We start from the raw sequence: 23,488 nt of genomic DNA, 5'->3' as shown, positions 1-23,488 counted from the left end.
AAATTGATTCTTCTCCATGGGTGTTCTCAGCACTGATGTTTTCCACCCTCCTTCATTAGGCATGACTCCATCTGCTTTTTAGTTGCTAACATTTATTGAAATTTCCTGTCAGTTCATTGTTCCCCCTTCCCCCTTATTTATTTTTGTGGGTTTATTCTCTTACTATCATTTTAATAAGATTCCCAAAGGGGGATGAGGTAAATTATTTTCTTAAAGCAGAAGTTCAAAATACTTATGGAGACATGACAGCATCCTGTATTATAAAACTGTTCATCAAAAATTATAATAAAACCCACTTTGGTGCTTAAAGACGTTAGCTCTTAAGAAAATGTGGTTTTCAGAAATGACTTGGTCTCTGAAGGCCCTGACTGTGTAATGTAGATTATGTCAGGGTAGCATATAAAACATAATAATAATGACCTGTGTGGACCAGACACTGTTGTAAGTCCTTTATTAAATACAGTCTCGTGGAATCCCCTCAGCAACGATGTGAGTTCGTATGTTATTTTCCCTAGTCTACATATGAGAAAACTGAGGCACAGTAAAGTTACGTAACTTGCTCAAGTGCTGTATAAACGATATAGAATGATTCGCTAGCCACATTGATCTCTGTAGGTGTGAATGTTAAGCTGTGATGTTCAGTTAGCTTAGGTGTATTAAATGCATTTTCCACTTATAATATTTTCAGCTTATGATGGGCTTGTCAGGACGTAATTCCACTGTAAGTCAAGAAAGAGCTGTACTTTGGTCCAGCAGTTCTGTGTCTAGGAATTGTTCCAAATATTTCTTTAGAGACAAGTTTTGTGTAATTCACAAGATTGTGATGACACATCAGACTTGTTGATACTGTTTCATCAGGAATTATTTTTCTAAATTTGCATATCACAGCTCCTTTCCTCCTCTCCTGCTTTCGAGGGCTTGTGGCCTCTCCACTTGGGGTAGTTTGGAGAGAGAGTCAGTGACACACATGCTGGACTTGGACCACAAAGAGAGTTTCTTAAATGGGGAAGCCAGGATCAGTTGTAGAGAAATAACTGTAAATATTACCTTTGAGCCCTTTTATCTCCCCCTTCAAAACCTCTTTCCTGCTTCCTGGGGCAGCAGCTTGACATACAAACTCTTGAAATTTCGTTATGTCTGAGATAGTAGAAAGATAGGATCCTTCCTTGCTCTTCTGCCCAACATGGAAAGAGCTTTGGGCATGGAATCAGAAGACCTGGTTTCCAGTGCCACTTCTTCCGCTGACTAGCTGAGCCTCAGCAGAAGCAAAAGTAAACTTACCTTCAGAGCCAAGCATCTTAACCTGTTTTGTACCTGTCTTTCCACTTAAATTCCTCCTCTTTCTTTCTTAACCACTGCAAACTAGATTTTACCCTACCTCATGTCTACAACTACTCAAGCAGAAAAAACTCCTAGTTGCAAAATACAGAGTGTATTTTCCCCTTTTTGTATTTGGCCCTACTGTTTCTCCTTTTTGGAAATTATTTATCAATTTTCTGATTAAATGATACATATTTTTGGTAGTCAATTCAGACCTATGTAAAGGAAACAAATATCCCTTAATCTTAGCACCCAGAAATAAACACTGGCACGTTCACTGCCATTTGTATGTACATATCTTAATAAAATTGGGGTTATACTCGTGTATACTGCTTTGGATCCTGCTTCTTGTTTTCGTAATGTTAATACTGTAAGCAGTGAGTTTTAAGGGCTGCATAGTTTTCTCATTATATTATTCCATAATTAATTTTATCTGTTTTGTTCTTGTGATAAATTTGGGTGGCTTCTCCTTTTGAATGCCTTTTACATAAATCTGTACGTGCAGTGATTACTTCCCTTAAGGCTTGCTCCCACCTTCCAAAACCTCTTTCCACCTTGGTTTCCCACTGCTGCTGGTACTTCTTCCACTGCGTTTTTCATAGGTTCCTTTTTACACCTGCCCTTGAGGTTTTGGTGTTCCCTGCTCTAGGCTTATGGGCAATCTCATTTACCCCCAGCTTCAGCCATCACCGGTTGTCTCATTCGCAAGTATGGAGCACATCTTCACTGCGTGCTCCCCTCTTCTGAACACTTCCTCTGTATTTCTAACTGTTCCCTGGATATCTCCCCCTGAATGTCCCACAGGCACCTGAAGCAATGTATGTAACAAGGATAAATAAACTACATGTGATTTCCTTTTAGGTTTTCCCTGTATCTAGCATATACTTGGCATATTTTAGATGCTTTGTTTTATAAACAGAAGTGTCTAGGATGTGTCATGATCCCTTAAGGGGTGCTAAGTGGACAGAAAAGGGTAGTGGATAAGGACAATAATCATAACAAAATGCCTGCATAGCCTGCAGGGATGTGTGGTCTTCCTTTTCCTCATAGGTCTCTTAATGTAAACCTACCTCTTTATCCTGCTTGCCATGTTAAATTTACACAGAAGTGATGTTCCTTAGAGGCAGAAACAGGAGCTTCTTCCAGTGCTGATCAGTCACAGCAAAAATGACTGTCGTCTTTTCTTGTGCATGTAAACAAATGGTTACTATTATTGTGATGTATTGCTTAACATTGATGGTGCTCTTTTGCAATTCTAGTAGATACTTCTGACTTAATACCACAACATCTCAGGCATCTTAATCTTCATTTGAGTGTTTTGGGAAAAGAAAACAGACTAAATATGCTCCCCTTCTACACGTATTTGTATTTTTTGAGAACTTGAGATAAGAGTACTTAGTGCTTATTTTAAGATTGCTTTATAATGTCTGTATGCTAGACATCTATTCTAGCTTTGGGAGTTATAATTTAATCTCATAACCTAAAACTGTCTTTTCTAGCCTGAAACTTGTTTGTAGTAGCCAGTCTGGAAATACTTGCTGCAGACTAGAATGATCAGTGTAGATCCTTGAAAGCCTTCATGCTTTAAAAACTAAGTGAACAGGCAAATTGTTGTTTTAAAAGAAAATGGTTTATACCACGTTAAGTGCAATCTGGAAATTAAGAGGAAAAAACCCTACTCTTAATGTCACCTAACAAAATTGCGGTTTGAATTTTTATGTATCAGGTTGTTTTCTAATTTGTGTTTATGTGGTTGAAATTATGTATCCTGCTTTTTCCACTTAATATGTCATTTATGACTATCACTTTAAATGACTGCGTAATAATCTGTTAGTTGCAGGAACTTTTTGGCCCTGTTTTATGCACAGTGTTTATGAAGAAGAGTGGGTGATATATTGTTTCTAAAAGATAGGACTTTTAAGAAAAAATAGTTATTCTAATACAATTGCTTATCATATGGAAGGACGACCTTCTTGTCAGATCAGTGCCTAGTTATTTTCAAACATGGAGACCTGAAACTTGAGGAAGTTGGTCATCAGTTGAGAGTAAAAACCATATGTCAGCTGTGTATTTTGAAGAAGTTATCAGCAGAAGTTAGCTACTGCTTATTTGGAGAATTCTTGTCATAAATCTTAATGTTAACATTCTGTTCTTTTACAGATTAAGGAGCTTTGCGGTGCAAAAAGACTTGGTTATTTTGGAAGAAGTCAGTTCTATATTGCTTTGAAACTTGTAGCTGTTGCCCAGTCTGGCTTCCCTTTAAGAGTGGAAAGTATAAATACAGGTAAATATGGAACACATTAGTAACTGAGATGAAGGTAGACGTCAAATCACAAATGAAGTCAGTAGAGCTCTTAAGTCTTCTGGATTTTACAGTGGCGTTTGTGCCCTTGAGTAAAGTGTCATGACCTCATTCTCACTACCATGCTTCTTTTGTTTTGAATATTAGAAAAATGTGTCTTATCTTAAATATGTTATGGTGTATATGTATTTCATACCTATTTGATGATAATATAAAAACAAAAATGGCAATTTTTCAGGATTAATTCACAAAAAATTGCTTAGAAAGAATTTAGATGAACACTTTTATCAAGGTAAATGATGGATTGTAGTGACCATCTTCATGTATGACACCGTTATAATCTTCTAACGAAGTATAAAACAACATTATACTTTGTGTTTTCTTGTTTGGGAAGACTAGACAGCTCCATTTGAAATTAGAAAGTATTAGCCAACCAACACTTTCTGATGATAGAGACAGTATTAAAATGTTAGCAGATTAAAACCTAATTATAGACATCTGACCACCTTTTAAGTGGCACCTAGGCTAACTTGGTTTTTTGTTTTTATTTTTGTTTTTTTTTTTAAATTTTGGAGTCTTGTTGATGAAAATTCTGTAAAGGTTGGCACTCAAATGCAGAGAATTCTGTAGTTTTCACAGGGAAAAGGGGAAAGAGAAAACTTGAGGCTTACTGTGATGTTAGAATTCTTATGAAAGACTTTTAAGTACCAGCTCAATTTATTAGTCAGCCGGAGGTTTTCATTGTGGACCTCTGGTTTGCTACACGTCATTTTTCTGGAGTTGAGAGTTTACATTCTTTCAGGTAATTTTGAGTTGGTTTACATAAATACTGAATAAGCTTAATATTTCCTCTCCTTAGTGTGGAGATTCTAAAGAGAGATACAGATAGTCATAGTGGAGGGAAGTGAACTTTCTTCTAAAAATAATGCTGCTGCTGTATTTTTCTAGTCCAAGAGTGTGAGTCGATTGACCTGCAGAGGACTTCTCAGTCTTTTCTCTTTCTTCTGCATTTAAGATTGAGTGTAGACTGTTTGCCTGTAGGAGTACCACAAGCCAGACTAAAGTGGATAGATAGAAGACCATGTGCTGTCTTTGGTTGGGGAACCCTAAGATGTTTTCAGGAATTTCTGCCGTGAAGATGTCTAGATTAGTCTAATCTCAAACTTAGTGACATGTTCTGTGTCTTACTTAGAGCTCTAACGTCTTACCTTAGAGAATCAGTGTGAGTAGGAACAGCCTAGATTTCGGGGTCAGACTGCCTGGCTTCAGATCCTGTCAGTGATCTTGGCATCTCAGTTTCCTTCTCTGTAAAATAGGGACTTTGCAGGATTGATATGGTTGAGATGAGATCAATATAAAGTGCAAGCATAGGGCCAGACGTGCAGTGGACAGTGAATACAACTATTGTTATAACCCCTTAGAAGGACAGTTTGGTGTTACTGCTTCTTTCTAGATCAGAGTCTTCCTAAACAGTCCAGGGGAGATGACGCTCTAAATTTTGTAATGATAAATATTTAGTGTCTGTTATTTTTGTATCAGTTTTTGCAAAAATTCTTTCTAATATCTAGTTCATCTCTTATTTCAGTTTTTAAAATGTGTCCTTTATCATTTTATAGTAGTAATTATTTTTGTGGTTAACAGTAAAGGACCTTCCTCTGCCAAGATTTGTTGCTTCAAAGAATGAACAGGAATCTCGTCATACAGCCTCATATTCTTCAGATTCTGAAAATCAGGGGTCTTATTCTGGTGTAATTCCTCCACCACCTGGCAGGGGGCAAGTGAAAAAGGGATCCGTAGGCCATGATACTGTCCAGCCTCGTACATCTGCAGATCAACAGGTAACCACGTGCATGTAAATGTTATCAGCTGATGTCCTGTGTAGATGCTACACTAAAACATTTATTGAGTACCTTGATAATGAAAATGCTAACCTTAAAATTTAAATTTCAAAGTAATAATATTCTTTCTAGGAACCTGTGTCCCCAGTAGTTTCACCACAGCAGTCCCCACCGACTTCACCACACACATGGAGGAAGCACAACCGTCATCCCAGTGGGGGGAACAGCGAGAGGCCTCTTGCGGGACCTGGGCCGTTTTGGTCTCCCTTTAGTGAAACACAACCAGGTATTTCAGAATTCTTCAGAAGTAATATTTACTAAGGGTTGTAAATTGAAGGAAATTTGGTAAGATTCCTTAAGAGTTGCCTCCAAGACAATTTTTAATTATGTTAAGTGCCTTAAATAGAAGCAAAAGCCAACTACGAAAATTTATAAGTAGATACATCATTTCAAACAGTGATAACTGCATTTACTTATATCTGTGATGCTTAGACAAAAGTTTATAGATGTCAGATACTCTGAAGATAAAATGAATAATTATTTCCTAGAATATTAGGTATACATTATATTAGTTTCAGTATTGGCAAGGAAAACACTATAACAATATAAAAGATTTAAATGTGGCATAATTGTAAATTGACAGAAAACATTCCATTTTGAAAATTAAGATTTCTTCAAAGTTAGAGTTTGAAAGAAAACTTTTATGATATGTGTGTGGTGATTTGTTACAGTTAAAAACCTGGTAGCTTGATTCTCTCCTTCGGAAGTGAGTCAGCATGTACCCATTCTGCTTTCAGTGTCTTCTGCTGGTGACGCGGTTTGGGCAGGGCACTCTCCACCTCCACCCCAAGAAAACTGGGTCAGTTTTGCAGACACTCCACCAACCAGTGCTCTGTTAGCCATGCATCCTGCTTCTGTCCAGGTGTGACATTTTATTGGTATTGCATTTTTGTTTGCTTCATTCGGAGTATTGCTGCAGTCATTGTTTTTATATTTTGCTGTTGCAAATTTTATAAATGCAAGTTCACTCTTTTATAAAAAACAGAACTCTGCTCTGTGCCTTTTCTTTAGGTCTGTTATCATTGGAATGTTTCACTAGAAGTTTTGGCTGATTTTCTTTCTAATTCCTTAGTGAAGTTTTGAAAGGTTTCTGCGTCTAGAAATATATTTGCTTGGCTTTCTTAGCACATTTTTCATAACTTTCTGTTGCTTACATATTGCTTTCATTCTACACATTTGTATAACCATTGTGCAGAAACATTCAATAACCTGATTATAATAAATATGTGGTTTGCTGATGAGTTTTTGAAGACTTCTTATATTTTAAAGGTCCACAAAAAGTAAGTTTTACCTTCCAAGATAAGTCACCTAGGAATCTTGGTCCATATAATCATGGAGATAGATACTGTACTGAGGAAAAAATGTTTCCTTACAGGACCAGACAACAGTACGAACTGTAGCATCAGCTACAACTGCCAATGAAATTCGTAGGCAATCCAGTAGTTATGATGATCCCTGGAAAATAACAGATGAACAAAGACAGTATTATGTAAATCAATTTAAAACCATTCAACCCGATCTAAACGGATTTATTCCAGGTGAGTTGTTAAAAACAGAAATTCTTCTAGATGGGCCAGGACTAAGTTTCAATTTCATAATCTCTTTGATCTGAGATTGTAAAAGATAATTAATTCTCAAATTGTTTGTCTAAAAAGTTTATTATCACTGAAGACCAAAAGCATGTTAAGATTACTTTTTCCCGTGAAAAAAGTCTTAAGACTCTTACCTCACATGTTATTCTTAGATCTGTAAGTTCAGAATAACATTAAACAATACTGTTTTAATATTTCAGGATCTGCAGCTAAAGAGTTTTTTACAAAATCAAAACTCCCTATTCTTGAGCTTTCTCACATTTGGTAAGTGTGGTGTATCATTAGTTGGGTATGGTGGGTTGTTTCAAAGGAGTTTCCAGCAGGTAGACTTTTTAACTTTAAAAAATAAACTATTAGAGTAACCTTTTCAAGAGTGTTCTCAAAGAACTCAGTATTGCCTTACAGTAGTCAGCTTCTCTCTCACGCTCTAGAAAAGAAATAAGTGATACTGGCACAGTAGTTCTTTTAAAAGTGCTAAAATGCTTTACACTGTATCGCCTGTTTCTTGTTGCTAGCATAATGCGTGGAATCAAAGTTGGCTCATACATGGTTATGTTCCTTCCATTTGTTTAAGTCCTATACAAGCTTAGTAAGGCCCATACCAAGCCATGAATTAAAGAACAGTACTTAGTTCCCATTTAAATACAGACTAAGACTCAGGATGCCTGCTGTGTAGTTGGAATTAGCCATTAAAACACAAATTACAGTCACAAATTATTTTTTGAAAACAGTTATCAGATAAACATAAATGTTATTTCCACTTTTTGTCAATATAATTGTTTTATTAGTAGCATTTTTAATAGCATAGAGTGCTATAGTTAGGAGGTAGATAGATAATGCCTAAAACTTAAAAATCAAGAACTAGCAAGATGCACATGCTATTTATATTTTGAGGTGATAAATACAAAAATGGGTTCTTCTGCATCTAGGAAATGGAAGGACAGGGGATGGGCTGGTATTTTTTTTGTATGAAGCCTGTAATTCTGTTGGATGCTTTAAAGAGCGCACATGTAGAACTTTGATAACAACAAAAACAAAGTTTTGAAAAATTTCAGTGATTTATCAAATAAGCCTGACTTTCACTAAATCCTGTTAGAAAAAATACATATGGGTTAAAGGTCATTTTTTGGTCATGCTATTTATGGGGCTATTTTTACTTTATTAAGAGAATTTCAAGCATATAGAAAAGTGTAAAGAATTGTGCCTTGAGCGCCAATGTGTCCACTGCCTAGGCTCTACAGTTAACAGTTTGCTACATTTGTTATATTACACATCCTCCCGTCTATGGAATTCTTTAAATTATTGATTGCAGTTTTTCTGGGAAAGGATTTCTTTTTCTTCTTTTTGAAACATAAAGTGATCCAAAGAAGAATATGATTATATTAATAATGTTTGTCTTCTAGGGAACTCTCAGACTTTGATAAAGATGGAGCATTGACACTGGATGAGTTTTGTGCTGCTTTTCATCTGGTAGTTGCTAGGAAGAATGGCTATGACTTACCAGAAAAACTCCCTGAAAGCTTAATGCCCAAACTGATTGATTTGGAAGATTCAGCAGGTAAGATCAGGAGCTGAAAAGACTTGATCGCATGCCTTGGTAAACATAACACTTGAGTCTTAAAGCAGAGTTGATGTAGATGTTAACACAGCCTGAGAGCTTAGACGTTGCATCAAGAGCACATAGGTTTGCCATAAGAGTAAGAGGTACAGGTTGAATTTGGGCTAATGGTTTGTCTTAGTCAACTCTAAACAATGAGATAAAAAATATATGCCACTATTTCACTTGACACTTTGACTTGCTGCGCTTGAAGAGCATTTCACAGTGTCTTGTTATTTTGCCGCCCTTTAATTGATTATATATTTTCTGAAGCGGGTAAAATAGCCTGTCTTCATCATCAACATGTTTCCATTTAGTGAGTCTTTATTTGTTGAAGGGAAAAGCCTGGTTTATCATTAGACCTTTACAATCTGCAAGCATTTTCCCTTAATTCAGACGCTAAAGAAACCTGGAAATTTTGTGTTTTACTATAGATTATGCTATTTTGTTATGTTGACAAGAACATTTTTGTAAATGCTCATATTTACTGGTATCTTTCTTTAAAAAGAAATAATATAAAGAGTAAAAACTGAGTACGTTTTTCTTTAATTCTGAATAAAAGCAAATCTAATGTTAAATTCTTAATGAGTCTAATAAAAACTAATTCTTGTCTTGTGCTTTCCTATCTGAATTCTGTATTGGATATTATGATGGAAGGAATTTTATACTTTTAAAGGAGAAGTTAAAACAGAATGTGGCTCTCAAAAAGGCGTTTATATGTTAGGCAGCATCTCTTTAACCTGGAAATGCATATACTCTGACTTTACTGTCTAAATTATAGAGGCAGAATCATACGCATGTCATTAATGTCACGAAGAGAAGTCTCCCTGGAGCTGGGCATCTGAGTGTGCTTCCAGTTTGTTAATTACTCCAGTGACCTTGGGCAAGTTCTAACCATTTACTCTACTTTCTCCTTCTGTTTCTCCACCTGAAATGTGGATTTGATGCCATTCGTGTTTCAGGACTTGAATTGTATACTGACCTTTTATCAACCAATATGTTGATTAAGAAATTTAGGGTTGATTTTAGTTTTTTAGAAACATTATCCTGTGAGAATCCTAGGATATTTTTCCTAATTATTTCAGGTCGTTATTAAGTGTCACTTAACCTCTAATTTGAGCTGAAAGCTAAGTATTTTTGTTAGGTAATTTTGCTTCACAATACTTCGATTTACCTAATTAAGAAATAATCAGAAAGAACTTGTTTAGCTTATTTGATAGTAGCCAAAAGGGGAGAAATTGTGGTAATCACAGACTTGCTGTGTCATTGATTTAAAAATTAGGCTTTGTATCTAAAGTTTTTCTCTGACTTTAATCCTTTGAAAACTGATAGCATACTAATACAAGGAAATAATTTAAGTCAAGCTTGTTCTGCTGTATGTCATTTTCTAGAGGCTTGTCTGATTCTGTTATCTGTTACATTGAGATTGGTGAATCTGGCTTTTGCATGTAGTCAGTGGAGTCTTTTTTTTTTTCTTTTATTTAATTTAAGTAAAATCTGGTTCTTTGTAAACTAGATCTACTGCCTGAATTTTAAGGCTGATGATTCACGAAGTTCTTTTTTGGGCATTTGTCTTTTTACACCTGTGAGATCTGTTTAGCAAAGGGACACTGGTTTTTTGGCTTGCATATAACTGTACACTATTGCTCCAACTGTAATTTGAAAGATATCAAAGACTCAGATGGTTTTTTCCCATTCCCACATAATACTATATGGTTTTCTCATCAAATTTATTGTAAACATTTTGACTGCACAATATTAGATTCAAATCTGCTTTAAATGATAAATTTGGAGTTCTGTTAATTTTGGGGTGAGGGGAACCAATCTTTTTTCTCCTACCTATCATAAGCCTGAGATTCATATGACACAAAGTCCTTTGAATATAGAAATTGTTGTGTGACATTGTGGATCAATCAATATCCATAGAAATCATTTTAAATAGCTGTGTTTTTAGAAGTTTACAGTTAAAGGGGAAATACCCAAACAGTTCCTTTTGGCTGACCTGAGAATTTATCCTAAATATCCCCGTTAGAGCCTTTCTGACTTACAGGCAAGGTGATTTCTCTCTCCTCTGATCTCTCATAGCATCTCCTGCATGCTCTTTATTGTGACACACATCACACTGAGTCCTGTTCTCTTTTTCTTCTTTCTGCCACTATGCTCTGAGCTTCTTGAGAAAAAGGAAATGTACCATATTCATTGTAGTAGCCTTAGGATCTGGCACCTTGCCAGGCATGTACTGAGTTGCTCCATAAATAATTATTGAGTGGATTGATGCCAAATGTGTGCCATGTTTAAAATACGATCTTTTTCTTGACGTATTTCTATCTGTGAAAATATAGTCATTTGTTATACATTTGTCGTGTTGGGACATACTAAAATATTAGCTCCACAAGTATTCTGTATTTACAATTTAAATAGCTCTTATAGAAAAATGGAGGATGAATAGTGGTGACTTGAGTTACAGTTGCTTGGGGTAACAAGCTAGGCTTTCTGTAGGCCTGAAAATATGGGTGGGGTAACTATGTATTTTTTTCCAAAACCGTTTGAACAGATTTGCAGGATTAAATAGCAGATAAAACGGAACAACTAAGGATCATAGGTAGAAGTACTTATGTGGACCTCAATTTAAATATTTCGTATTTAACATCAGCACTGAATTTGGCAACTAGAGTAAATAAAAAGGGAAACCTGGTTTTTGTTGTCTTACAAAAGAAAGCATACAAAAATTCATCTGCGGAAACAGCTTTCTGAAGCTGAATTCAAAAAAATATGTTCATCTTCTAAGAACAGTTGTCTTCTTTAAAAAAAAAAAAAGATTAAGGTAAAAACAAAGATGAGGAGGTGCTATACATCTTAAACTCGGTCCCCAAAGAGTCTCCTTCGTAGCACGGTTGCAATTTTATGTGTACTTTTCGTGATTGTTGGTAACTCTCTCTCTCTTAAACTAGACTCAAGGTTCCTGGATGGGTAGTAGCCAGACTGGTCTTGTTTCTTACACGTCACTACCTAGCAGGGTACACTTTGAGTACGTGCATAGGCATTCACAGTTTGGAAATGACTAAATAGCTAAACCACTTGTTTTTTAAACTATTTTCTGTCTTTACATCACACTGCTCACATGAGTAACTCAGTAATATCTAGTTGAGATGCTCAAAGATTGAGAAAGGAATTTGCTCCCTATTCTGTCTCCTCCTCCTTAATCACTGCTTTCTAAAGTAAATTTGAGCTTGTGTTTCATTGTTGTTGATGTGGTGCGTAGCTTAGGTCCCCAAACTCCTAGCAGTATTCCAAATGAATATTTTTAAAAGCTAGAGACTTTTTGTGAATAATTTACCAAAAATCCATACTTGAGATTAGGTTGATGCAAGTTAGTCACTGTTAAGAGTTTCTCTTGTGTTCATCTGGAAAATTTTAGCATATAAAAACCTACACAAGTAACAGTGCAGATATCTGTTTTACACAAGTGCGATCACACTATACATCCTTGATATTTTTTCTTATAACATTGGACGTCTTTGCACCTTGTCACATATAGAGCTGTCACATTCTTTATCATACAAGGTATTCCATAATATGGATATGCCTTAATGTAACCAGTTAACTTGTTGATGGATTTTTGGGTAGTTTCCTGGCTTTACCTTTAAAACAGTGCTGCAAAAAAAGATACATACATCTTTGTTTTGCACAAAGAACCCTGAAACTCTTCTTTGAAAATTCACTCTCCAAGTGCCTTTAGTTGCAGAGGAAAAAATAATGAAAATATGTACTAATCTTCATCACTTAGTTTCCACTCAAGGAATTGTTTCTCAAGCCCCCCATACACACACATACAATTCTAAACACTAGTGTCATTTCTTTCCAGATAGTTGTTGTGTAGCTCACAAATCAATACTATTGCAAATATTCGCAAAGATGCATCATTTAATGAAAATGGTCAAAATAATTAGAACTCCTCAAATTCCTGGCAAAGACATTGACAAACAAGGCTAGATAATACTTGAAGGAGAAAATCTCTACAAGGATGACAGTAGGGACTTTAAAAGATTATAGTTTAAACATCAGTGGATTAGTAAGAGTCCTTGGGAATAATTAATGATACCTTTAATTAATTTTGCAGAAATGACCTTTTTTCTTTACGGTGTGTTGTGAAAGTCAAAAGAGGGGTGAAAAATGTCGTCTTCCTGTTAGAAAGAGAACTCCACGGAAACGGGAGCCTTGTCTTGCTCAATGCCTTATCTTTATTTACTATATTTATATATAGGCCCTCAGTAAATATTCGCCAACTGACTTCATGCTTTTATTTATTTTGCCACCAAATTACACCCAAAAATTGCACATCTTTCATTCTCTGTTCTTTACACTCGTTTTCACAATGTTCTGTGTAAGTTTTGGAGACAAAGTCTCAATTAAATTTTTTTTCTTCCTATGAAATTTTAGTCCTTATTTTAAGTAGATTAACTTTAAGTGCACTTTTCCTGTTTTTAGTTATTCTTGGATAATGGGAACCTCCTATATATCTGTATGGAACATTCTTTGAAGTATAATAGCTGAGTCAAAAGGGAGTTACTATAAGGTATCAATCAGTACTGCAAAAAAAAGTTCACAAATACAATTTAGTTAGTATTTTGGGTGAGTGTTTCTTTTCAAACCTTCTTGGACACAATTTTTACTTACTTTTTTTTAAATCTTGCATTTTAATTGAAAACATAGACTTCTACATAGACCTTCTTAAGGTCTGCTTACTGCATAAGTTTCCATTTTGTGGAGTGTTAGAGAAAAGTGGAATTAACTTTGGAAATAGAATGTAGTTTTTTGATGTATGTAATATCATTCAAAGCAAAACTTGTCTTTAATTTCTTTCTACATATATATTGCTTATCCTTGTCTTTTAAGTATGAATGAAAAAGGTACCATTTGTAGTTTTCCTTGAAGATTTAAAATTTATCCAAACCTGTTTATTTTTTATTTTAAATATTTTTTCTTCTAAGAATAGTATTCACATTTCAAATAGATAAAAAGTATAGTTACTTTTGCTTTGATGAAGCTATTATATGAGATTGGAACATTGAAACTTCGTGATTAAAGAATTCTTCCTAGATATGTTTTGCTACTTGAAAGCACAATAAGTTTTAAACCATAAGACTTTAGGAAGTGTATATATTTCTGTAAGATTAGCAATAGCTGGCAGTTATTTTTGAAACAATTTTTTAGTATATTGAGTGTAATACTAAGAAAATAAGAGAAATTTAGGGTGGGTAGGCTGTAAACCTAGAATAAAACTGAAATTCCTTAAGAGGTTGTTCAGCTAGGTGCACTGTACAGAACCTAATCTGTGGACTTTTCAGTTTTTGGAGGCCAGAAGGATGAAAACTGCTGACAGTGTCTTTATTTTCCAGTGCAATCCTGAAAGTCTGGTTTGCACTCACTCAGTATTATTACTGACTTTTAATGTAGATTGACAGTGTGTCAGTGTGATCACACTGGGTTGTGTCTTCCAGACACATTTTTATACATGGAGATAATTTTTGCATTAAAGCCCTTTTAGGGTTGACTTTAACAAATAATTTAGGCTCATGCTCTTCTTTTTCAGCCCTGATGCTCTGATGATGTCAGGGGCAGAGAACCCTCAGGAGGGAGGCAGGGTTGACACAGTGTTCCGGCAGGAGGCTAGGTTGGAACACTGCATCAGGTAAGCGTAAAACTACGCCCTGCCTCCATCAGGACACAGCCATAGACTAACTTGTGGGCACAGTGTTTCTAGGGAGCCGAGGAGCAGTTTATTTACAGACCTACTGCTTCTCTTCAGACTTGTGACTGTTAGCTTCTAGAATGTAGTTAGTTTGCTCTTTTTCTACTGCCATTTGTTGTTCAGTATGTGAAGTAGGAGAGAAGCAATGTGTGATTTTGCTAATTTATCCCAGAAATAATTTTTGGATTTTCTAGGACAGTAATTTTCAAGCTTTTTAGGACTCCTTTACATTCTTAAAAATTATTGTGGACCCCAAGAAGCCTGTGTTTATTGGATTAGATCTATCAATAGTTACCCTATTAGAAATTAAAAATGATAAATTTAAAAAACACATTGCTTTATTTTAAAACAATAATAAATCCTTACATATTAGCATAGATTGTTTATGCAAATAGCGATATTCTCCAAAATTAAAAAAAATTATGAAAAGAAGGTATTGTCTTACACTTTTGCAAATCTCTTTAGTATCTGGTTTAGTAGAAGATAGCTAGATTCTCGTGTTTGCTTCTGTGTCCAGTTTGTAGGATAGGTTATTTTGTTTGTGGTGTTATCAGGGATTTCAGACCAGCTCTCAGGGCCAAATCCAGTGTGCTGGCTGTTTTCGGATGGCCCACAACAAAGTGTGTGTTTCTTCTTTCTACCTTTTGGGGGAAAAGAGAAGAACAATATTTCATGACACATGAAAATTATATGAAATTCAAATTTCAGTATCCATAAATAAAATTTTATTGGAACACAAGCCAAGCTCATTCCTTTATAGATTATCTGTGGCTGCTTTTGCAGTGCAACAGCGGAGTCACATAGTTGAAACAGAGAACATATAGCCAGCCTGCAAAACCTAAAATATTTAGTCATGCATCGCTTCCTGACAATACATTCTGAGAAATGCATCATTAGCTGATTTTGTCATTGTGCAAACGTCATGGACTATACTTAAACAAACCTAGATGGTATAGCCTACTACACACGTAGGCTGTGTGGTACTAATCTTATGAGACCACTGTTGTAGATGCTCTGGGTTGTTGACAACACGTCATCATGCAGTGCATCACTGTACTGTCTGGCCCTTTTTAGAAAAAAGGATGCTAATCTCTAGTACATGAAGAAAATCTGGGCTCACATAGTAAAAGGAAGGACTGTTTTCAAATAGTTATGGATATTCTTTGTACTATACCAAAAATCAACAAATGGTGGTTTCTTAAAGATTAATTGCAGTGTGAAGGCTGAAGCCACATTAATGAATTGTTTGTGCTATTACAGAAAATCCGTAGGTCTGTCTTGCACTTTGAATACACTGAATGAATCTTCTACCCAAGCATGGTTTTGTAACATAATGCATCGATTATTTGTAACATCAGTTCGTTGAGTTATAGAGATCTTTCAAATGTTGGGACATTTTATTATAAAATATCCAGAAAGCATATTTATTAATAATACAACCTGTCTTGTCACAGAAATCTTTAAGTACTAGGAAGCTCTTTAGCTTATGGACATGGATACACATTTTCCAAAATTCTAATTTTCTCTTGAAAGCTCAAACTTTCTCATTAGTAACAAATAGAAAACAGTTGTTTTCCTTGAATTGACAGGCTCACTTAATTCATTTTTGAGAAAATGCCTTCCTACTACCCAAGTCTGAATAATTACAGTTTATCAGCTGTTCTTTCAAGAAAAATAGTGTTCCATGAAAAAAGTGCCCTGTTTAGCTTACAGCTGAATCACACAATACTTTTCCTTGAGACAACCATTGTACTTTGATGTGAAACAGAAGTGCTCTATACATATTTCCCATTTTACCACACGAAGTATTAAAAAGACGTGCTTTCAAGACTGAAATTTAATAAAAATAATTTTTACTGCTTACCTGTAAACATTCCTCAGTGAGATTTCCATGCCTGTTTATTTATTTGTTTTAACTGGAGTGTATGATGGTGAACCATACAGTGACTACTCATTTATTTTGGTGTTGCTGCCTTAATTCTTGCTGTTAAGTCAGCAGTTTTACCCACTATTGCTTTTGCACCATCAGTGCAAATGTGCCAACATAGGAGAAAGCATTATTATTATTATTATTATTACAAAGCAAAAATGATTACAAAATCTTTTAGACCTTTCAGAAACCCTGAAAGAGTCTTGGGGACTCCCAGGAGTCCATGGTCCACACTTTGAGAACTGCTACTCTATGAAAGTAACTGTATTGGAATAATTATGAAGCATAATTTTGGGGTGAATAACATTTCCGTTCTCAGCCTCAAGAAGCAGGAGCCCCTGCAGTTTGTGCCCGTGAATCAGAGGGGCCACCAGAATCTGTCACAGATCATAACTGCTATGAGGGGTGGAGAGGTGCAGTTTGGCCCTAAATTTTGTCAGTAGAAAACGTCATGAGAACGGAGGTCTCAAAGCCAAACCAGGGCCCTAGTTTGCCCTACGGTGACATTTGAAACTTAAGCAGGGTGGTCTGACTTTAAATAGGTTCTTTTGAAAATGAATCATCTTTTGGTTAATACTATTTTAATTATATTTAGTTTTCTTTTCTTTCCTATCTACCTTGGGGGATCTCTTAAAGACATTTCTTCATTCACTATCCTCCTGACAGAGTTTTGCTTCCGGTAAACTGTCAGATTTATAGCTATTATTCCTTTCCTTAACTTCCTTTCTCTTATTATCATAGAAAAAAAGTCCATAAGTTTTCTTCTCACTGAAAACCACAAGCTGATCCCCATAAGGAATTTGCTGCTACTATTTACCATAAATAGTTTTTCGTTAGTTTTTCTCCAAGAGCTTTGAGTTGAGAGGTCTTCATAGAACATTATCTGAAGCCTTTCTGCCTCCTACTGGTTCTATACCACTCTGACACTTTTACTGAAAAAGGGATAGGATTAAGAAGAAAATAGCAACAATTCCTCATCTTACAAAACAAAAGTTTGTCAAAATATGCTGTACTGCAAATTAAAACTTGCAGTGTGATATGACTATAAAGAAATAATGTCAGGTAAGTAAAGGAGGGAAATATTTAGAGATAGTTGTGTAACAGAATAGGGCAGAGAGAAATTTTGAGAACTTTTTCAAAATATCAATAGTTAATTTTGGTTCTAGGAAAATAACAGTAAAGGAGAATGAATTTAAATGAAGAAGAACACAAAAAGCAGTCCATTCAGTAAATTTGAGTAACTAGTATGTGTTAGTCTTATGTTAGGCACTAAAATATGAAAGATTTTCTTATAATAGATTGAAAGGTTAAAACCTATATGTTGCGAAGTCATTATATAGCTGTCTATTTAGAAATTTGAAGCACAGTGCTAACGTTTAATGGCAAATGTCTTTCTTTATGATGGAGAAACTCAGGTGCTGTTTTATTCAACTTGCCCATGGTCAAACTGAGATAGTGACAGATTAGGATCAGATTCTAAACAGCTTCCAAACAAATTAGGTACTCCCCATTAATATGGCAGTTAATGTGATTTTCAGACTGAGATTATATTCAAGGCCATGTAAAATTTGGGAAGATTGGAATGAGAGTTTAGTTACCAGGGAAATTCCTTCTGTTTTTATTTATTTATTTATGTTTTTGAGAATGATTAGCCCTGAGCTAACATCTGCTGCCAGTCCTCCTCTTTTTGCCGAGGAAGACTGGCCCTGAGCTGACATCCATGCCCATCTTCCTCTGTTGTATATGTGGGACGCCTACCACAGCATGGCTTGCCCAGTGGTGCCATGTACACACCCAGGATCCGAACTGGCGAACCCTGGGCCACCGAAGCGGAATGTGTGCACTTAACTGCTGCGCCACCGGGCCGACCCCCCCTTCTGTTTTTAAGTTGTACCTTGAGAGAGATATTAAGGCTTAACTAATTAGAAGTAGAATATGCTACCACATAATACTCTAAAAACCACTGAGAACTTGTTTCATGGGTTTGTAGCTGTCTCAGTTAAGTCTGTAAGTGCTGGTAAGCCTGATGATGTTTGCTTTACCTGGGCTCATTGACTGCTTTTTGCCCATATCTGGGACTCTTCCTATCCTTTTGCTGTCTGCCTTTCAAATACATGCTGCTTTTTGGTAACATGGGAGACTTGTAGAGAAAATGTGAATGGATTAGTATAAATATACTCCCCAAAGTATATTCCAAGGGAATATTGAGGGTTTTTATATGATAAAAAATGGTTTGTGTTTGGGAAAAACTGATTTAAATAAAATTTATTTGCTCTAGAACATTACAAGTCTTTGGAATAAAAATGTGCATGGGAATGCTCCAACAGGAAATTATAGTATCCTGAAATGTGTTTGAACAGAAAACCTAATTTTTGTTTGTTTTTTTTTTAAGATTTTATTTTTTCCTTTTTCTCCCCAAAGCCCCTCCGGTACATAGTTGTATATTCTTCGTTGTGGATCCTTCTAGTTGTGGCACGTGGGACGCTGCCTCACCGTGGTTTGATGAGCAGTGCCATGTCCGCGCCCAGGATTCGAACCAACGAAACACTGGGCCGCCTGCAGCGGAGCGCGCGAACAGAAAACCTGATTTTTTAAAACACCTTAATGATTAATATTCCATGAAATATACTTTGGGAACTGGTACAAATCCATCCCTGTTAGCAGAAAATGATTCAAAGCACGTGCCCTATTGCCTCATTGTTATGTGTAACACTGTTTTTTCTGTTTATTCCTAACTAGCTTTTATTTTCATAGAAAGCTGTAGTTTCGGGTAGACAATAAGTAGCAGGAATAAATATTGCCTGATTGTCTGATTGTTGAAATGGTTTTTTTGGGAACCTGAAGAAAGGAAATTTAGATTATAAATTACAATTTGTGAAAATCTTCTGTTAGGTTTTTTGGTAAGTAAATATTCCTAAATTAAAATATATTGTTCAAGAGGAATTTCTCTATTTTTAAATTCCAGACGTTGGGGATCAGCCAGGTGAGGTAGGTTATTCAGGCTCTCCTGCAGAAGCACCTCCAAGCAAGTCACCATCGATGCCCTCACTAAACCAGACTTGGCCTGAGCTGAATCAGAGCAGTGAGGTTAGCGAACTTCATTTTCTTTCATTAACATTAGCTTTTTTAAGGTAAGAAGTTTCAAACAGAGTAATTTCAGCATATAGCTTTCAGCATACATGGATAGTTGAGACCACATCAAATAGACTGTGATAAATGTTGGTAATTATGTAACTCTTTGAGGTTTTCAAAGTACTTTTTCATATATATATACACTATTATTTGGTTTCTACCACTCATTCCTACTAAAACTCTGTGAATTAATCAGGGTACATATGAAGTTAAGTCAAAAGGGTGAATGTCTTGACCAAGGTATCTGATAGCCAGTGGGAGACAAGAGCTAAGATTTGAACACAAGTCCTTTGATTCCATCAACTGGCACACCCACTGTGTCATACTGCCTTCTCATTCCTGTAAGCAAGGTATGTGATAATATATTTGGAATCTTAGCGTTGGAAGTGATATGAGAAGTCACTAATCCAGCTTTCCACATGGAAAAAGTATTTTCTACAACCTAAGCTATTTATAATAATGTAGCTTTATTCACTACAGAATGGGGTAATTTAACCCTATTGAATGCAGTGGTTAAAGATACGTTATGGAAGACCAGGCACAGCATGCAAAACAGAATCTGAGACAAATATACTGTGCCCCCCCCATTACTTTGGAACTCCATTATATAAAATAATAAAAAGAGGGCCACTCTGATTAGCATATGGGAAGAGGGCCTGAGGCCCTGCCTCCCCAAAGCCCCCTTGAGGCCCCTCTGTTAGACCTGAGTGTTCTAAAGAACTCCAGTTGGAAACCACTGCTCTAGCCTGGTAGAGCAGTTTTCTTTGTGACCAAGTTACATTCTTTTCCTTATAATTTTTTTTTTATCACTTTTAGGTTGTGCTACAAATATAAAAGTTTATTGACTTCGAGGAAAAACTTCTGAGCTTCTTTGCTTTCTATATCTTTTGAAGGCAGAAAAGTACTTGATTAACGAGACACTAGTTAATTTTGGACAGTTGAAAAATAGAGAAGTAACTGGCAGATTTAAAGTACTTGCTGCTGCTTTGTGGCATAATCACAAATACCTTTGTCTGAGACCTTATAACATCATACTGTCTGTCCTACTGTCCAATGTCAAACCATTTCTATAAGTGTCTTTTCAGAGGGAGGAATTAAGCCTTAATAGAGTATTTTTATTCCATTGATATCAGTTCATAAATAAAAGCAGCTCTTTCTAAAGCGTCTCAGTTCTTAAAGCCCATCTTCATTCTAAATAAAATTGCATGTGATCATTAAAGACTAGGAATGGAAGTCCTTTCCAAATTCTAAGTAGTTGCATTTTCCCTTTTTAAATATTCCTAACAAGTTTCATTTCGCAGTATTTGGTAATAAGGTCATGAATGTCATAATTATTTTTTTTTCCTATTATATGTGGAAAATCAGAATGTTAATAAAACTAACATTGATTTTGAGACATTTTAATAATATTTATTAAAAATATCTACTTAGGATGTGGAATTTTAATTATAATTTAATTTTCTGCCACAGAGCACTAATACTCTTTCAACAAATGTTTATTCAGCACCTACAAATATGGGTGAGGCACTGTGGGGAAATAACACTAATAATGATCCCTAAGAATTACTGAGCACTTCTGATGTGCCGGGTCTGTTCAAAAAGCTATTTATATTTACTAACTCTTTACATCCTTATAGCCATCCTGTAGCGTAGGGACGGTGAAACTGCAGCACAGAGAGGTTACGTAACTTGCGTGAGGCTGCGCCCTGTGACTAGGATTCCGTCCTCTGGTTCCGGAGCTGCGCTTTAACCATTGTTCTACAGTAGGAAGGTCAGGGCTCCCTCTGCTCTCCACGTGGCTTACATACAGTCTTGTGAGATCAAGTGAAACTCAATGCCACTAAATAGATAAATGCTTTCTTTTTGGCAAAAATCTTCTATACTTGAACTTTTCTCCACAGTTAGATAATTAGGATTTTAACAAATTCCTTCTATACCTATGCAAAAATAATTATTGAAGAAACTGATTATATTCACAAACATTGGTAAGCCACTTCCCTGAAGCAATGTCCCATGATAAAAGTGAATTATTGTGGGTTTTCTTTATTCAGGACATACTTTGAATGCATCAGTTTTTCCTAATTTATCTTAATTTTCATGATTTTAAGACTTATCTGTAGGGAAAGTTGTTGAGTGATGGTTTTAGCCTTTTCTGTAGATAATTTTCATCAGTGTATTCATTTGCTAGTATTTAATATCTACGTCTTCTCAAATTGAATATCAATTTTGAATAGTAAGTCAAACTTTGAAGCATAAAAATGTACTTTTCCATACTGAATTATAAAAAGAGGATTTTGGTTAATGGGATAGGTGTGTCTGTGTGTAAACGTTCATGTGTATATACTCTATGTGTAGATGTTTTTCCGTCTTGAGGATATAACTGATAATTCTTAAGAATCAAATTTTCATAACTTTAATCCAACTTTGATATAAAAATTCTATACTGTTTTATTACTAAGATCTCCAAAACAAATGGAATTTACTAAAATTTATATTGACTTATCACTCCACCTATTTTGAGATATAATATTTGTATACCTCATTTAGAAGAGTAGTCTTTCATATCAAAATACGTCTTCTATGTATAACACATACTCAGATGCTTGATTTGCTCTCCTTGTGGCCGCATTCTGATTTTTCCAGCATGGGGTGGGGCTGGGTGCCTGACTGGCAGTTCTGTCTTGTGGTCTGGCATGGCCCTGTTTGTGGTGCTGATGGCGGGGGTTGACTTGCTACCGATTGACATAAGCCCCAACATATTAATTCCAGAATTCTTTGCATTTTATCTAATTATATTTTGTTAAATATCTATACATGTGTATAAAATATGTGCACGTACATAATAGAATCATCTTTCAGGGGTCGCACTGGCAACTCACACTGACTTGCTTTGTTTTGACAAAAACTTTGGTGTTCAAGGTTCTTTAGCATCATCAAATCAATATATTAACATTTGAATTTAAAAAAGAAGGATTTGAAGTTATTCTTTCTCTAGTCAAGACAAACCCCTTCACATTTTTGCTCTGTCACCATTTGTACCACTTAGACTTTTTTCCTATGCTGTATTTCGCATTTGAGTTGTGTAAGGTTTTGAATCTCTTCCATGGAGATTGCAGTCAGTTGTTACTGCACGTTTGGTTGGGACACTGCTCAGCTTACCTTACAAGATGGCCTGGCATAGATAAGTATAAAATGTTTATAGAAAAATAGAAATTACAGAATTTTCTCAGACCTGTGAAATACAACTTGCAGTGCAACCTCTGAATGACTTTGCTAAATCTTCTCCAGTGGTCTCTACTCCATCTTTCTTGTCATGCTGACTTGTCTCTCCTCTGTCTGTTCAGCAGTGGGAGACATTTAGTGAACGCTCTTCAAGCTCACAAACTCTGACCCAATTTGATTCTAACATTGCACCAGCTGATCCTGTAAGTCAATCACTTAGCTTGCTTGTTTGAAATTAATTTTATTAACCCAAATTTCCATTCATTATGTTTTTTAGCTGATATGCATGATTCAGTGGGATGCTTAGAGGGAAATGGTGACAGGCTTTTCAATTTTTGTGTGCTTAAGGGTGGAAAGAACATGTTTACTGTTCTTTATATCTTCTAGTTATTTTGGCGAGAGAAAACTATGTTTTTAAAATCTGGTACATGTGTGTAAAGAAGCATTTTGTGACGATTTAGTTGACCTTGTTTTCATTTGCTGATTAAATGTATGTTATATTATACATATACTGCTTATTTCAGTGTAGTGACATTTGGTAAATGCTGTTTTATTTGTATGCTTACACTTCACGTAATATGTACTATGTATGTAAATATGCAATGTCATCCTTTATTTTAACAGTCCAAATGGTATGGCTTTGACTTAACTAGTATGTTGAGTTCTGTTAAAGAGAATCAAGTTCAGCAAAACAATACAGAGTTGTTGGTCAGAGATTCCCATTGTGCAAAGGAGCTTCTGTC

General features: G+C 35.6%; 2 protein-coding genes across 10 annotated transcripts in view; one reads left to right on the top strand and one right to left on the bottom strand.

The window, feature by feature from the left end:
- REPS1 (RALBP1 associated Eps domain containing 1) overlaps nucleotides 1-23,488 on the top strand; it is a 79,795-nt gene that overhangs the window by 37,259 nt on the left and 19,048 nt on the right. For 2 of the 9 annotated variants that reach the window (XM_014864626.3, XM_014864625.3), the window contains exons 2-10: nucleotides 3,481-3,604; nucleotides 5,264-5,460; nucleotides 5,593-5,746; nucleotides 6,258-6,382; nucleotides 6,896-7,058; nucleotides 7,313-7,376; nucleotides 8,516-8,670; nucleotides 19,357-19,478; nucleotides 22,868-22,948. In XM_014864626.3, the coding sequence (XP_014720112.1) occupies nucleotides 3,481-3,604; nucleotides 5,264-5,460; nucleotides 5,593-5,746; nucleotides 6,258-6,382; nucleotides 6,896-7,058; nucleotides 7,313-7,376; nucleotides 8,516-8,670; nucleotides 19,357-19,478; nucleotides 22,868-22,948 (1,185 nt within the window). The remainder of the gene's footprint in view (nucleotides 1-3,480; nucleotides 3,605-5,263; nucleotides 5,461-5,592; nucleotides 5,747-6,257; nucleotides 6,383-6,895; nucleotides 7,059-7,312; nucleotides 7,377-8,515; nucleotides 8,671-19,356; nucleotides 19,479-22,867; nucleotides 22,949-23,488) is intronic. The other 7 variants (XM_070496334.1, XM_070496333.1, XM_070496332.1 and 4 more) reach the window with 4 other exon arrangements.
- Nucleotides 14,320-23,488, bottom strand: part of ECT2L (epithelial cell transforming 2 like) — a 108,727-nt gene continuing 99,558 nt past the window's right edge. The window contains exon 24 of the transcript XR_006517971.2: nucleotides 14,320-15,102. The gene's annotated coding sequence lies outside the window, so the exon portion shown is untranslated. The remainder of the gene's footprint in view (nucleotides 15,103-23,488) is intronic.

Source organism: Equus asinus, chromosome 24 (genome assembly GCF_041296235.1).
Source record: "Equus asinus isolate D_3611 breed Donkey chromosome 24, EquAss-T2T_v2, whole genome shotgun sequence".
In the NCBI taxonomy this organism is placed as follows: Eukaryota; Metazoa; Chordata; class Mammalia; order Perissodactyla; family Equidae; genus Equus; species Equus asinus.
The sequence above is the reverse complement of the archived record's forward strand: the minus strand, read 5'-3'. Positions and strand labels throughout refer to the sequence as shown.